Consider the following 17,768-nt stretch of genomic DNA (forward strand, 5'->3'; position numbering starts at 1 on the left):
CTGGGGACTGACTACTTGGCGGATTAAGTGGCAAACTCATCGACTGTCTGTATGCCTGCACCAACTGCCTATCAGAGTTTTTATTTGCTGGTGTCACAAACTGCCAAAAGCGGGAAGATACAAATGTACAAACATACATATGTATATAAGTAGGCAGTATGTACGTTGGGGTGGTCCAAAATACATGCGGAGGAAAATGTTAAGCTCTCACCCCCTAGAATTTTTCTAAAAGGTGAAAATAATACCATAAAATAACAAAAAAAATTTGTAAAAAAAAATTATATTTAGAGCTTCCTTAAAGCCAATGAAATTTTTCATGCATTTTATATAAGGAAAAATGGTATAGAATTTTTGAAGATTTTTGATCGGAAAACTCTGTTTCTCTTTAGAGGACTTCGAATAACAGTACCAAATAGCTTAATTAACCATTTTTTAATGTTAACTGTTTTTTTATAGGTCCCTCAAAAACCCCAAAAATCCAACGGTGGGTCTCCGCGTTAAAATCGTTAGTAGTAAAAAAAAGGTAAAATAAACAATCGGTTGTTATTATTGGAACTCTCCTAAAGAGAAACAGAGTTTTCCGATCAAAAAATATTGATTTTCAATAATTCTATACCATTTCTACGAAGTGCTTTTCCCCATATACTCGTAAAATACATGGAAAGCTTCATGGGCTTTGAATATCATTTTTATCATTTTAAATACCAAGTCTACAAAAAAAAACAGTATACTTTTTTTCATCTAGAAAAATCCTAGAAGGGAGCTTAACGTTTTAAATTTTTTATTTTGGACTACCCTAATTAACATACATATGTTGCACATAAATATGTACATTATACTGTTTCAAATAAAACGACTAATATTTTTCCTTAGGTCCCAAATGAAAATTTCGTTATTGATCATAAAAAAATTTTTGTTTTTTATTTCCTATATTTAATTGTTTGTAAAAAAAAGAAGCAGGGAAAACATGTTTAATTAATTTTTATTTTTGCGAGCGCTTACTGGAAAATGGAGAAAAAGGGCTGAAATTTTGCCACAATATTTTTTTTTTGTGACCGGCAGCGCAATTTTCATATGGCACCGGAAGAAACAAAACATTCGTCGAATGTACATACATTTATACATAAATATGTATGCATAGTCTCGAGTGTGAGATACTTTGCTGGCAGTCAGTCGAATTTTTGGCTTTAAATCATCAAAATTACTACGGCCGGTACAATCAGAAAAGCTGACAAGTGAGCAAGAATTAATTGTATAATTGCATATTTGCTACAAAACTCGTTACGTTGACGTTTTATTGCACTTTTAATCAGCTGCCAAAATGCACGTGACTTAAGTGGAAAATAACAAAAGCTTCGAAAGCCGATATATTTCTTTTGTAATTAAAACTACAAATCAGTCACGATTTGATGAATGCATGCATATTTACATATTTATTCACATTCCTAACAATCTATTGAGTGTAAATTTGTTTGGAAAAATGGATAAATAAAAATACCGTTTATCAAATTACTGTATTCACATTGTTTAGTAATACTATATATTAACTATAGAAAAATTAAAAGATTTCTATCTCGAAGCGGATTGGAAACTTCGTAGTAGCCTGGTAAATCTCCAGCGGTTAAGAAATATGTACGTAAGCAGTAAAGCAGTAGAAATTGTGCATTTTCTTGATTTTCTTGAATTTTTATGAGTTTTGGGGTTTATTTAAGCATACATACTACATATATACATTCCTTATTTGTACATACCACAGTAGGATAACGTACAACATATTCTGCGAGTTACTTGATTAATATTGCTACGATTTCGTGGTGGGTATTTAAGTTGAAATAATACACTCGTATTTTCAATTTTCGTCGCGTTCCCGCCTACAAATATCCCCGTTCGTAAACGTTGTGTACGATTGTTCTAATTTATTTAGTACGTCCATAAAATTATAACAAGCTTTTAAATATCAGCGTCGCTAATTACCTTTCGACACAAATTGAAGCGGTAAACTTAAAATTTTACCTCACTGTAAATCTTATCTGTGATTTACTAACAAACGTGCGAAATTTATGTATGTAATCACTCTCAGTTATTGTCAGTTACTATTCGCATGATAGAATTTAATTGGAGGAACTAATAACACAATTACCTAATAAGTGAGCATTGTATGCGCTGAGAGCAGCGTTGTCACAGGGTAATTTTTAATAATTTTGCTTAAAAAAATTTGTATGATAAACTATATTTTTGACAAGCGGAAAAAGGGAAGGAAAAACGACCGTTCATTGATACATAACTATTGCAATAAAAACATTTGAAAATTGCAATGGCTTGTACTCTGCAATTAGTTCTTAAGTTTTTTTGAAATGCTGTTGTGAGAGCTATTACTTGCAGTCAGTAAAAATCTCTCTTGCTCCAGAAGTGAATTTCTAGAATGTACTGATTAGACATCGGAATTCTATGAAATTTTTATATGCAGAAAATATGAACAAACATGCATAATATATGTAAAGGATATGCAAATAACATGCAATCAATATCTATGTTAACAGGCTTTTGTATTAAACCAAATCAAGGTCCTGCAGAATCAGTTTATATACAACATGTAAAGGGCTGCCATCTATTAAACAATTAAATTCAATTAAGGGAAATTAATTATTACAATATGGATATCAATCGAAATTTTTTTTTGAAGGGCTTTACTTGCAAATTACATTCAGGAGGGTTGCCACCTATTTAAAAAATCAAATTCAATTTCAATTAAGGCAATAGATACGTATCACAATAGATATGGTTGTCAGACGAAAGAGGTTGAAGACGGTTGTAGTTTGAAAACATTTAAAGGGGGTTGTCATTTGTTTAAAAGGGGGAATTTAATAAAATTGTGCACACAAAATGTTTCACACGAAAGAGTGTTAAGAAATCTCAAACTCAAGTGAAGATGTCGTATCGTGTCGAGGACTGTGGGGCATTAGTGAGAGGGTTAAAAATTACATATATCTAGTTAGCGTTTCCTGGGATCGCCAGCTTTTCCCACTCAAGCGGACTAAAGGTAATTAGAAATTTTAAGTAATTAAATAAAAAACTAAATACTTTAAAATAAAGTAAGAAAACAAAATTTTAAGTTAACAAGGTTATTAAGCTTTGTACCACATTTTTAAGAAAAATGGAAACAGCAGCCAAGTCAAAGTGGTAGAAGTTACAGCTGCTATTTTGGAGACCAACACATCTCCTCATCAGAATTCTTTCTCTAGAATTCAGCAGCTATGCTAGCAGCGCTAACAACTGAGCTATGCACCCTAACGCGTATCACGAAAAAAAAGTTTACCATGTGTCAGTTTTATTGGAATACTTATGTCGAGAAAAAATTTTGAGTGCAAAAAATTTTTTTTAGGCACCCGCTAAAAACCGCTAGATCGCGTTTTTTGCTATAACTTTCTTATTTGCTTTCCGACATTTTAAATTTATATGTTACCGAAAAGGCCTTGCTCAGGACTATAATTGAATAAAGCCTAAACCTTTTTAGGAACGTCGTCATCGTTTCTTGAGGGGTTACATTTATAGTATAAAAATAAAAATCTAGGGATAGTAATTCCAAAAGAAAAAGATTTTTTTTGCTCCCAAAATTTTCTCTCGACATAAGTGTTTAAATAAAACTGACACACGCTAACCTTTTTTTCTTTCATATGTCGTGATGCGGCTTAATGCACACTCCCAAAAGTTTCCACCAAAAGCAGATGGAGAAAAATGCACAGGATGCAGTTCAGGGACCTAAATTTTTACGATCTCGTATCAAAATTATTTTGTTGAATTCTCGAAAAATTAGAGACAAAGGGAATGCGGCTGAATGAGTCAATACAAATTATTTTGGACTTTGAATAACCCCTTGAAAACGTCCCTGGAAACTATGGCAAAACTATAAGAGAAACTGTCTGAGGTTTTAGCAAAATGTCTTTTTTCCGAGCTTCAAAATCTTGCTTGTTTTTAAACAATCCTGAAGATCACTCTATTTCCATATCATTGCTTCAACAATTTTGGAACAAATTTTTTGTTTGCTCCAAAGTTTTGAACCACCCTCGTAGTATAAGCTTTTCGATTTGTTGGAGCACAGATATTTGTGTAAAATGTATATGTAAAGTAAATATAGTATATATACTAGTTTTTCTCATTTCGCTCTATTTATTATTCTTTTAAAATTACGATTGACGTCAAAAGAGCATTCTAAAGATATGCATGTGATTCAAGTTGAAATTGACTTTTCGTATATATGTACAGTATATTTTGCTTAGCTGCCCATCCTTCTTTGCACGAAAAACTTGTGCACTTAACCGAAAAAAGCACTTAAGCGAATTTTCTTTACTACTTCAATGAGGAAGGTATCCAAATCCCTATGAAACCAATTAATGGAGGAGCACTTACCACGTAGAAATTACCGCAAGCGAAATTTTTACCGAATGGTATCTAATTATCTATATAACTACATAAATTAATAGCCATTTTCGTTGTTCTGCGAGATGAGCAAAATAAATAAAAGCTTGTAAAATGAGGTAATTGTAGAGCCAGTGCAGGTAAACCTAATACTTTCTTTGAGAGTTAATAATATTCGCACAATTTTTAAGGCTGGTATCGCCAATGCGCAGGTATGTTGAATGCATCTATCGGAGGAGTTTCCTTATAAATGTTAAAAATAATGCCGCTAGTGCTCATTTTAGGGTAGGTATCTTAAATGTGCACTTAAACATAAAGGCAGCAAAGCAAAATNTTACCAAAATACGTGTAGTACTCATAAGCACGTACATACATACCTATTACCTAGTAGTAAGTAGATATGTTGAAAGCCCTCTTTATTTGGTTACAAATGAAATGTCTGCACACAAATGCTTTATTGCTACAATTAAAGCCTTGCCAATTATCTTTTGCCAGATGCTCCCACATATTTGCTTATCATAAGCATTCACAAGCCCATAAATATACAAATCATTTGTGTACATCAATACCGTTGTAATAAGTTTTATGTTGATAATTTGTACTATATATAGTATGTATGTTCTTATATATTGTAATAAACATATTTAAATAAGACTTTTATTAACATTTTATAAAGATATTAATGGCATCATTTATCTGGCATTCACTTGACATTTAAGCTAATTGCAGAATAAAAAAAAAATATTAAGATCATTGACACTTTGAATGCGAGACGAAATAGCATAAATATTTCAATGCATGCGCTAAAAGTATTCAGCGGCGCCAGGAAAAATAAGCGAAAATGAGTATTGCATTTTATTTAAATGTTGTAAATTTACGCTAACGAAATCCTGCCAACTCATACAATCGTAAATGTGCTCATTTAAATTAAAAAAGCTACGAAATTAAAGAAATTCAAAACAAAAAGAAAACGCGTGGAAATGAAAACAATCGGACTGATAAATATCAACAGGTCGTCTGTGAAAAGTTGAACACAAATGAGGCCTTGAGAGCCAGAGTAGCCTAACTTACATTTCAAAAGAAGTTGAGGTCCACCTTAAGATGCATTACTAATTTCGAAACGGTAATATCCCCCAATTTGATTATTGATTTGGTTCGTCAACCAAATAAAAAATAATTTTATGTGCGATTTGATTCGTCGACCAAATAAAGAATACAATTTATTTGTGATTTGATTTATAGAGCGAATCAATTGGATTCGTGAGTTTTCAAATAAATAATACTTTTTATGCAACGCACTACGATTTTAAAGTATTTTCCAACTTCGAGTTCTGCGAAAAATGGTGCTTAGCAAGTTTGTAAATTTGAAAACTGAATACAAATATTATTAATACACTTTTTTTCGTGAGACTAATTAATTATTATATGTATTTCGGGATTTTCGAGTGTATTTCTAGACTTTTTAGACTACTTCGGCATTTTCCGGATTCTCGGACTATATCGATACCAATATCGATACAAATATTTATCATTATATCGATAAGAATATAAAAAAAAAAATATCTATAACAATAATCGGTAAATACGTCGATAAATATAAAGATTGCAAAAACGATAAATTTATCAATGAATATATCGATATCAAGATCTACTAACGAAAATTCTTGTAGTCTCGAAACTCCCGAAATAAACCAAAAAATCCCGAAGTTGTCTTGAAGATCCCGATATAGAGAAACCTGCTCTTTCATCCATCCTTGAACCGTCCGTGTATCAATGTGCGTATCTGGGACCAAGAATAGTGAATCCGTAAGCTCAAACTTTGCCATCTAGGATTTTCGCTTAGAACTTTCTGCCTCTTTAGTCATGGTATCTTCCCAAGAAACTTCTTGGTGAAGAAACCGTCGTTAGATAGTCGAAATTGCAGCTCCCTCGTGGCTGATGTTTCTTAAATCAAAATATGGAGAGGAGTGCATCCTAGAAGCGACTCTAGAGCTGCAGCTTCATATCAATCCAGTGGCGGAGAGACACGCCATTCTTTGTAGTTGTTGGAGACGTAGTGTAGTAGTTTTTTGAAGAGTTTCCGCCACCAAACTGCGGATGTGTAAAAAATCTAACAAAATATTTCCATTGGGAGAAATGTCAATGTGTGAATACTAAATATTCATACATAAGAACATACGTATGTGTGTAAATAAATATCTACATTTTTGTTTTAACCGACTTCACAAAAAGGAGACGGCTATCAATTCGTCGGAATATATATTTTTTTATGTACGTTACCGCATAACTTTGGACTACGTCTACCGATTTTTTCTATCGGAAAGGTGTTGCCTCAAGGATGGTCCCATATAAATTTAGTTTAGTTCCGACCATTTGGTCATAAAGAAATTGACGGTACTATTAAATTCTTATATGAGAATTGAAGTCGGTTTGGTTTTATGCTTAAAAATTACTTGTTTTATATTTTCTTATGCTATGTTTTCTATTTATATTTAGACATTCAAACACTTACGTACTTGCATACATAAGCATGTATGTAAATACACAATACAAAACACCGTTTTAGTTTTTAAATATTGTCATTGACATATTTTTACATGGTTGGATAGTTCGTCAGGGCTAATCGATGCAGACATTGATGGCCAGTGGGATTTCGAATATGTAAAGAAAATTTATCTCTGGCATTTTGAGTTCCTCAAATAATTAAAATAATTCTTTTCGCAAATATTTTTGGTTTTCCTTTTTCTTTTCGCTTTATTTTGATTTTCATTACGCTGCATTAGAAAGGTGAATGACTGTTTAACTGAATGAATGTAATTAGAAGAGTATGCATCTATGTATGTATGTAAAAGCATGCCGTAACCTCGTGATCGAGCGAAAAATGTCGATTTTGTCGTACTCGTGCCACTATTTTTTTACATTTACATATATCTAATGTACGCAAGTATCTAGATTTGTGTACAGTAGTACTAAGCCGCTTGCATGATAAATAATCGCTTATTTACCTAGTCAATGAAGGCTGCCAACTTTTGCGTTTTTGGCTTAAAAAATACCCTTCTGAGAAACTAGCCTAAACTAAACCCTTTCTAATTTCTTCCGGATTATTTCTAAACCAGTTGTAAAGTTTTTGTTGTGGCCCACTGTGTAACAGTTAAAAAAAAGACACACGGGCGGTATGGTAATTATGAAAGAGGAAGAGCTCTAGAGTATTGGATGTTGCATTTTTACTGTGTATTGAAGTTTCCAGAATGTAAATTATTTGAAAAATCTCGTTAAAACTACATCAATACCATCATCATTTACCATCAATATTGCCCTTAAGGGTATACAATGTATAGGGCGGGTCGATTTAAAAATCGCTCATTGCTCTGTGAAAATCGTATTCTAGGGATCAAAATAAGAAACTTTGCCGAAGGAACCATACCTCTAAAACGAATTCTGATGTCCCCCAATTTGGGTCGAACTTTTGGGTAGGGGCAAATTTTGAAAAATCCCACTTTGACCCATTTAGAGTGCTCCAATCGAGTCCAAATGTATGACCGACCCCCACTAACTTTGGAGGCCCGACCCACCGATGCCAGTGGCACACCCCCTGGAACCCCCCTGGGGGTTCACCATACAAACATTTAAAAAAATCGCCGGTTTTGCACTTTACATGAAAAAATCAGCGAAATGCCTATGTTTTTTCTTTTTGGAGTTTATTTTTCTCTTTAGAAATTTATTTAGTCAGAACATATGTAAATGAAAAAATGAATTTAAGTGAGTTATAGAAAAGAAACTAAAAAAAATTATTGTTTGAAGTCTTTTTTACTTTCAAGTCTGGGCAATTTCGCACGGCTCTCTAATGTCGTCGCCATAACAGCCTCTACATTTTCCGGTATAACCCGTTTGGAAACGCTAGCTAGCAATTGAACATGTCGTTCCGTTCCTTGTATGTGTGATGGAATTTTTGGATCATTAAACGGTGGATCATCTTGATTTAAATATTCTTTCAATGTATCGTACGGAATGCTTCGCGTGAATGGTGGTTCAAATACGATATTTATATCATTCAAATTGATCATTTCCGTATAACTTGTGCAATTAAAGTTTATATCTGGTTTTTTATAAACTCTAAGTTCCATTGGCTCGTCAACATCGGTTCGATAGCGTAGAATTTTCTTGATGGCACAGTCGCGCTTTTCTTTGCTATCATCAAACAACATTGATAACAAGATATTTTCCGAATGCGCATAATATGAATTATCTTTAATTACTTGATTGACAATTTTGCGTAAACGAGGTTCTAGAAATCGTGACCAACCAATGAACTTGAAAAATAATGCACTGCCGTACACGACAGAGCTGTAATACTTGATATTGAAGTACATTGGCACATAACATTTAATTATAAATTCAACCAGAATTCTTAAATTTGCATCTGGATTTTCCGTTGTCACATATAATCGCAATAATCTAGCGGCCTTGGTGAGCCACCGAGAATGTACAATTTTCCCTGGTTTGATGTTAGCCAGATCCACCGGAACCACGCCGCTAGAAATTGCATGGGCCATGTCGTATAAGTACTTCGAATCGGTGGAAAATTAAATTTTTTCTGGAGCAGGGGGCATATTTTGCAACTCAATTTTCTGGAAGCCGTCCACCACCTGAAAATATATAATAATAAAATAATTAAAAATGGTTGACAATTATAATAAATGAGTGATAGCAATAACTTACCGGAAGAGTTTCACAAGTTTCGATTTGACGGCTCAGTTTTCCGGTTGCCGATCTTGGTCCAGTGCTGGTTGATTTATCCAAAGCTTCAAACAAATGCCGAAACGGAAGTTCGTTGAAGTGTAGAAGGCAAACGAACCAATGCAATGGTCTTTTTAACAGCAATTCGAATCGTCGTATAATTCCACCGTGTGGGCCAGTGTTTGTTGGCTCACCGTCAGTGCATATTCCAATTAATGCATCCAGTGATATATTTTTATCGTTGAAAAAACCATTTAATTTGGTTGTTTTGTATTCAGCGGTTTCATGTTCCAGTCTTACGTAACCAATCAATTCAGAATTGGGTTCTCTCAAAATAACAAGATGAGGTTCTTTTACCATCCTAGTATGATACTTCTCATCAATTTTATCTATCGTTAAAGTATCATCTTTTCTGCCATCGAATGAAAACGCTAACAAATTGGTATCATCTAACCGTTTGCGAAGCACTTCTTGTCTGCATTTCTCTTTTTCTCTGCGAACTTTCGATTTATCCATGATGAGAGGTTTCCCATGCTTATCTTTAATTTTAAAATCTTGCAAAAGAGCGGTTCCCAATGCTGATGCTACTCTGTCAGGCACACCAAATCTGTCACATACCAAGGCAAAGTTAAAACAATCGTATCTCTCTGTGTATTGTGAACTTGTGCTTCTATCAATATCTTCTTGAACCGGTGGCGGTGCGTATGTTGAATCATCGGGATCTTGGTATGTTGGCATTGATGACATAGACGTTGCTCCTTGCTCTTCAGTTTCCATCACAAATGCATCCATTGTTAGTCTTCTCTGATTATGTTGATCGTGCATGAACTCTTTGAGGCGTTCGGGAACCCAGCCGCATGCACATGGAGCTGCCTTCAAATCGCATTTACATGTTCCAATGTAAAAAATTGTTTCCAGAGATTTTACATACTCTGTAAATTGTTGGGTGTTGTTTCTTCTCTTGATTTGCTCTTGATACTTGTCAAGCAATTTATTCAATTTATTAAATACACTTTTTTTCAGCATTATTTCCATACCAAGTTTTTCCCAAATTCCAATCAACTTATCTTGTACTTGAATAGTGAATGATTTATGGGAAAACTTTTTTTGTTCTGTTTTAGCACGTTCGCTTAAGTAAAAATAATATCTCAAGATATCCAGATGGGTTGGTAAATTAAGATCAGTTAAATCAGTAGACACACCAAAAACAGTAACATCATGCTTGGGTATATGACTCATTGGGTTTTCGATAGTTGTTGATGTAGTTGCTTCATCTTGCGGTGTAGAGGATGGTGGATTCATTGTAAACTTTTTGATTTGGAATGGTCACTTCACTTATTATTTTTTTTGAAATATTTTTTTATCTGAAATTAGCACTTCACACTTTGAGTTCTTCACAACGACTTAATGCATTCACAAAAACTGTTGCGTTATATATGGTCTACGAGACGAGGTAATAAGAATGAAATGGTAATTTCAATTCTACCTGCTGTGTCTTGTGGTGGCTTAAAAAAAAAAACACAAGCAATTTTACGATCTGCAATTGTGTCACAGTGATACCTTCATTGTTTAAAAGGGTTGCGGTGCATTCCAGTGATACCTTAATTGTTAAAATGGTTGCAAAAAACGCGCATTTCTTAAGAAGGTGCCTTAAAATACCCACAAAAAGGGTTGTAAAAACAACCTTCATTTCTTAAGTAGGTGCTATAAAAAAACTACACAAGTAAGTTTACGACATGCAGCTGTGTCTTAAAAAACGCACACAAGCAATTTTCCGATTTGCAATTGTGTCACAGTGATACCTTAATTTTTTAAAACGGTTGAATAAAAAACCCACACAACTATGTTTACGACATGCAAATGCATCACAGTGATGCCTTGGTTTTAAAAGGGTTGTAAAAACGCTAATTTCTAATAATTTTTTTTAATTTCTTTTCTATTACTAAGTTAAATTCATTTTTTCATTTACATATGTTCTGACTAAATAAATTTCTAAAGAGAAAAATAAACTCCAAAAAGAAAAAACATAGGCATTTCGCTGATTTTTTCATGTAAAGTGCAAAACCGGCGATTTTTTGAAATGTTTGTATGGTGAACCCCCAGGGGGTTTCCAGGGGGTGTGCCACTGGCATCGGTGGGTCGGGCCTCCAAAGTTAGTGGGGGTCGGTCATACATTTGGACTCGATTGGAGCACTCTAAATGGGTCAAAGTGGGATTTTTCAAAATTTGCCCCTACCCAAAAGTTCGACCCAAATTGGGGGACATCAGAATTCGTTTTAGAGGTATGGTTCCTTCGGCAAAGTTTCTTATTTTGATCCCTAGAATATGATTTTCACAGAGCAATGGGCGATTTTTTTGCCTCCCCACAAATCGACCCGGCCTAGTATACATATAGGAAAATTTAATTTAAACCGACTATTTTTCACCCTTGTGGATCGTTTTGAACCTAGTAGTTAGTCATTGAAATTTCCCTTCCTTCCTGTCGACCTATTGATCTGCATAACCAACATATTCTAAAGATTCAGATTAAAAAGTTTGAAATTTGGATGCAAATTTTTTGAATGTTCCTAAACTATGTGTTTTTTAAGGGGTTTGGTTAAAGCAATACGTTTATAAAAAAATAACAAAAAGAAACTTAACTTGAAAAGCATTTAGGGTATTCACAACGGTGTCGTATGTGTCATATTGTTGTATGTCGTAAACTTTAAACGCCTAAAAAATATATTCAGGGGGTTCGCAAAGTATCATCAAAGTCATATTATGAATTTCGCTGTGTTAAAAAATAATTGGTTGTGCTTTAAAGCTCTCTAAACATTTATTTAAGCGTTTAAAGTTTATGACATTCAATAATACGACACTTACGACACCGTTTGAATCTCCCAATTGTGAATATTTAAAGCCGCTTGAAACATGCGCTGTTATGGTTATGATTTTGATGAAAATTTGTTGAATTTTCCTAAATTTTGTACTAAGTTATTAGCAGATTCATTTGGCTTTGATTTAGGCTTGGTCAATATTTTGATAGAAAAATAACACAAAATATTTTATTTGAAAAACATTGTGAATATTTCAATAACATTAACACTTGCTCACTTGTTTGAGTAACTGTATACATATGTATGTTAGCTTTTCCTCACCACTAAGCGCCAATGAATTAGGTCAATGTCTCTAGGCCATTCACATTTTTTTTAAGCATTTCCTTTATTTTCTTGTGCATTTGTACATACACAGTTATTGTATGCAGATATGTATGTACATTAGACTGTATCACCAAAAAAAGTTGCGGTTTTTCCGCCGGTATTACGAAATTTATTAGATTTGAAGACGTCCACCAAAATATTTCGGAAAACTATTAAGATTTACGCGACTTGGACCGATTTGAAAATACCTCCGAAAATGGATTTTTTTAAGAATAAAAATAGTTTCTTAAAGATTTTTTTTGTTTTGTAAATCCCCTCAGATGGCAAAAGAGATTAAGCTTAAAAAATTTTGCATAAAAATACTTAAACATCCTTTCAACGGAATCGTAATAATGACATTTTTGATGCTGTTTTTTTTTACGTTTTCAAAGATTGATTTACGAAAACCTTGAATAACTGGGCCAAAACTATTTTGATTTAGACTTGTGGGGTCTCAGTAGAAGGTATTTCCCAATTTTTTTTTTCAAATACCAACACATCTAAATTCAACTTGGAATGACGTTCGTTCAACTTACCTTTCTCTTTCATCCTTTGAATGAGTTTATTATTAAAGAAGTAAACATAGTGGAAAATACCTTTCCAGTGATACCAAGTCTAAATCGGAATAGTTTAGGTTCATTTACTTAAGTTTTTCTTACACCAATCTTTGAAAAAAAAACTTAAAAAACGGCATCAAAAATCTCATTATTACGATTCCGTTTAATATTTTTTTAATTTTTTTTTTAATATTTTTATGCAAATTTTTTAAGCTTAAACCGTTTTGTCACTTGACAGGATTTTTTTGAATAAAAGATATTTTCAAATCGGTACAGCTCACGTAAATCTTATTATTTTTTCGAAATATTTTGGTGGTAGTCTTAAAACATAATAGATTTTATAATTCCAATGGAAACAGAGTACCGATTTTTTTTCGTATGGGGGGTGATGCAGTCTAATGTACATATGTACATCTGTATTTGAATGAAAGCGCTGGGCATAGTCGTTTTATTATTATTTCCGCACAGTTTTATTGTTGTTATTAATGTAAATACTAGAACCTTAAATAATTCGTTTAAAATCGTTTTAGTTTTTTCCTTTGCTTTGGCAAAATATAACTTTTAACTGGATTTCGCCGCGCTTTAACATCGACGATTACATTGTTTTTTTGTTTTTTTTTTTTAATTTACAATGACATCATTTCTATCACTCGTGACTTATTAAAAACATTCATAAAGCAATGTTTAGTCAAATATGTAAACAGGAAGTAATTTTTTTTCCATGACTGTATGGTAGCATACGAATGTGAGTAGGTATAGCACATATGTAAATTCCGACGGTTTATCATAGCAATGTGCCAACTGTCTTATGGTATCTTTTTTAGCTCAAGGAAGGCGATTTTTCTTACACTCTTTAGACCAGGGGTGGGCAGATTTCTCTCTCCTAAAGCAGTGAAAGAGCCAGCAAATGCCACGCAAGAAGTAAAGCAGTTCTCAGGGTAAAGGGGGTGTTAAAAATACTGACCATCCTCCCTCCTTTGAGGAGGATTCTCCTCAAAAAAGCAAAAGGCAACTTTGCCCATCTCTGCTTTGGACTAATACCGAATTTGCAAAACGCTTTAACGAAATTTTATGGTCGAATTCCAGAAGAAAATATTTTCTTCACTACTTTTTCAAGTAACAGAAATATGAAAAATATTACAAATAATAAATTGTTTTTTTTTTTTCTTTAATTAAAGTTTTAATAATGTCCTTCTGGGGGCAACTGCCAAATCCCCTAATAAGCTTGGCGTCAAGTCCGACCCTTAGGCTCATACACCGCATGCTCAGAGACATGATCCAGTAGGGTGAAAAGGTGGCTGCCTATGCGGAGGACGTTCATTCATTTCATTTCATCTCCTTTCAGCTTTCTCTTCATGCACATCCATCTTAGGAATGAGTGGACGGGGGGTGCGTGGTTGGAAGGAGTTACCAGTGAACTTTCTCACGGATGGTTCGAAGTTTGACAGAAGGGTAGGTGGAGAAGTCCTTCCAGTCTCCATCAACGCTAAATTTTGGCCTCCAGATTACTGTAGCGTTTTCCAACCAGAGGTTGCTTCTATTAAGGAAGTAGTAGATTGGCTACTGATGTGCACGATGGCGGCAAGTGAGGTTAAGGACGCTCGCTAGTAGACGAATGCCTGACTTCTCTTGCGGACTTACACATAGGTGTATTTTCCTTCCGGCCTGTGAAACCCAAAAATTTTAAACTTTTTATTTAGAATTTTTGGAAAAATTTTGAGTATGCAGCTTATTAAATTTTAGTAGATTAAAGTGCCAATTTCAAGACGCTAGAAAATTGCGTTGATTTTTAATAATTTTTTTGGCTGACGGTGTTGTGCATTTTCTTCCATATAAAGTGCATACCCAAAATATTTCCAAAAATTCTAAATAAAAAGTTAAAAATATTTGGGTGCAAATGTTAAAGTTTTTTTGAAGTTTCGTAATTTTTATACAATGTGGCGCTGGTTAGGTAAAGTGCTAGACTTTAATAAAAAAATATACAAGCATTAAATAAACAAAAGAAAAATTACCAAAACTAGTCAAAATGTCACTTGACTTAATCAGCTGACCACAAGTGTATGTATGTACATATGTACATAACATCGATAAGAAATCAGTGTAATAAGTAGCATAATCAAACAGGTTGATAACGGTCTTATTATTTTTTATCGAAGTTATTTTGTAAAAACCAGAAAAACAACAACACGTGCGTGCGGTTTATTTATCACACTTTTTGTATTGTATAACACATTAAAGGTTTTATAATTACATATTTCAGTTAATTTTAGCATTTTTCATTAATCAAACCAATTACAATTGATATTATTTCTGCACTTGAGATTCATATTTTTCTCGCTCAAAGTTAAATTGTCTTTATTGAAATCTCTAGTCTAGACGTAAGTAGCCGTTATAACTATTAACTTGGAACCAACTTCTATAGATACAGTAGTCATCTTGAGGGATTATATACAAGAGCTAGTGTTAAGCACCGTTTTTGTCACTAGCACCGCATATTTGATATAATCTATTTCGAGAAGGTATTTATTCAATCATATTCAACTTAGTTTCGCTTAGTCGCTACTGGCAATTTGACATTGAACGTGTTATGAAGGTACGCTTAAGTTTTCACACATTTTTACGTTAAGTATTGATAAGTCTAGAATAATGTAAATGGGACTTTATTGTGAAGGATTTATATCAATACGAGTACTTAATGAAGTTCCTGATATCAATTGTTTATTACAGTTAAATCCTGCATACATACATACATTCAGATTGATAAATTTAACAAATATCGTTTTATTTATACATTATAACATTAAGTTGAAAAATACTATATTCATGGAGGTAGCCAGGTAGGGGCAGGGGGCTCGGGCCCCCTTAACTTTCAAGTTTTTCCTATATATATAAAAAGAACTCATTCGATTAGTAATTGAAATTAACCGATTAATCGGTACTTTCGATTAAAATAGAAAGTTAATTAAAACCAATTACATAGGTTATAAAAACTGATTGTTTTATTTCTTTCTTGTTAAATTGTCGAAACTTGCGCCATGAATTCAGTGCGCAAACAATTAAGAAAATCAAAAACAAGGGAAAACAATAAATAAAAAGATGTAAAGTAGTATACCATCCGTTCTACACCCCATATCAAAATTATAAGCGCCCACAAGAATTTTTTTTTATTAAATAATTTTTAAATATAGCTTATTCTTTAGCATACAATTTCGAGCTATTTTAATAGATTTCTTAGAAAGATTTGGAGTATGCAGTTTTGTAGCCCATTACATTTTTGTATAAAATATTGCAAGAGTGAAGTATCTGGCATTTACCGTTGAATTTGGATTTTTTTTTGTTGACGGTGTTGCTTATTTTCTTCAATATAAAAAAAGCGTTAAACATACTTTGTATGGAAGAAAATGCACAACACCGCATTTGGAAAATAATATGAAAATATGTGCATATGTACCTGCGTTATGATTTTTTAATTGCTACTGTGTTGCGGTTTTTTTGCAAAAATATCATTTAAAAAATTTGCAGAATTACAAGAATGTAAAAAATTTTGTAAAACTATACATACCGAGTAGAGTGGACACTTTTATTGTTGCCAATATTATTGGGTGGTTAGAGTGCCAATTTTTGTTACGTAATTGTGATTCATACATTATTGTGTAAGTAAAGTGTTCATTTTTGATGTTTTTTCGATTATTTTGAAAAATAATCGGTTAATCGGTCGATTAATGGAAAGGAAAATTTCGATACCCTTACATCGTTAACCGAATCAAAATAAATGATTATAATCGGTTATTCGATTAATGGTGCCATCACTAGGTAAAGGTAATTTTTCATTTAATCAGACCTTTTAAAAGTAAAATTTTTCATATTTTGTCTTTTTTACCTAAAAACAGCTTGTAATAAACTTTTTAAACAATTTATAATGAAATGAAATTTTTCAATTCTTGCGACAAACGAAATGGATTCCTTTATGTACGAACAACAAAAATATGGCTTTAAAACTTTTTAAAAACGTCATTGCACACTGGTTTCAGGCCAAAAAAGGAAAAATTTTAAACCATCAATTTTTGAAAGTCATTTTAAAGATCAAGGAAATTATTCTATCAAACGGGATTATTTCCCCATCTCAAAAGCTTTAAAACACCATTACATTTATTTCACTATCTCTTCTCGTTTGTTTTTGTCCCGTTTTTTCAAAAATAAAACACTGTGCGGCGTATACACGGCCCAAGGTACAGAGTAACTCTATTATTCTTCGCGCTGAAAATATTATCGGACAATACTAAAGGTGGTGGAGGCTAGCTATTAGCTATTGTTATTGAAAAAAACTTTTTATTGGAGCACTATGACCATCAACAAACTTATTCAAATGTATGTATGTACATAAATTAGAAGAAGAAAATATCAAAAAGCTTTCGTGATTTTGCCCCATTAGTATTGATGTACACTTTTCAATAAATGTGTATAACTGACAAAGTCTATTCTTTCCATCCAATAAAGAACTATATTTAAAGTTTCTTTCAATTAAAACTAATAAAGATGTATAGCATTTAATGAAAAAAGCGAAAAGGCCTTAAAATTGATGATATGTCGCGTGTTTCTTCTGAACCTCAAGAGTCATCAAAGAATTTGCCGATGAATGATGCATAGATCAAAGATTCCACTACGTTTTGTTGTTGTTGCTGCCAAAGAAATTGTGCAGGTGTCATATTTATTGACGACCTCTGTGTAATTCAAATATATGTAGATAAACTCCCCCATTGGACATACTTTGTATATACTGGCACTAAAGTATGTATGTACATTAGACTGGTTCAAAAAATTATACTATTTCTTTATTTTCAAAATCCCTGGTGAAACATTTTCACAAATATTCCAATAC

At 33.0% G+C, this 17,768-nt stretch overlaps 1 protein-coding gene across 1 annotated transcript; it reads right to left on the minus strand.

The window, feature by feature from the left end:
• Positions 1-8,978: 8,978 nt before the first annotated feature.
• Positions 8,979-10,479, minus strand: LOC108372792 (uncharacterized). The gene is made up of 2 exons (XM_017628558.1): positions 9,136-10,479; positions 8,979-9,062 (listed from the first exon to the last, which is right to left on the minus strand). Exons 1-2 carry the CDS (start codon positions 10,453-10,455, stop codon positions 9,000-9,002), a joined length of 1,383 nt encoding a protein of 460 aa, XP_017484047.1. The 5' UTR covers positions 10,456-10,479; the 3' UTR covers positions 8,979-8,999.
• Between the last annotated feature and the right edge of the window lie 7,289 nt (positions 10,480-17,768).

This window comes from Rhagoletis zephyria, unplaced genomic scaffold, assembly GCF_001687245.7.
Source record: "Rhagoletis zephyria isolate East Lansing unplaced genomic scaffold, Rhagoletis_zephyria_1.1 Rzeph_scaffold_06033, whole genome shotgun sequence".
NCBI classification, from domain to species: Eukaryota; Metazoa; Arthropoda; class Insecta; order Diptera; family Tephritidae; genus Rhagoletis; species Rhagoletis zephyria.

Bases quoted from the DNA above. Each gene is read 5' to 3' on its own strand.
- LOC108372792 (XM_017628558.1), bottom strand. From the start codon at position 10,455: ATGAATCCACCATCCTCTACACCGCAAGATGAAGCAACTACATCAACA. The intron at 9,063-9,135 runs GTAAGTTATTGC...ATATATTTTCAG, and splicing joins AAACTTGTGAAACTCTTCCG to GTGGTGGACGGCTTCCAGAA.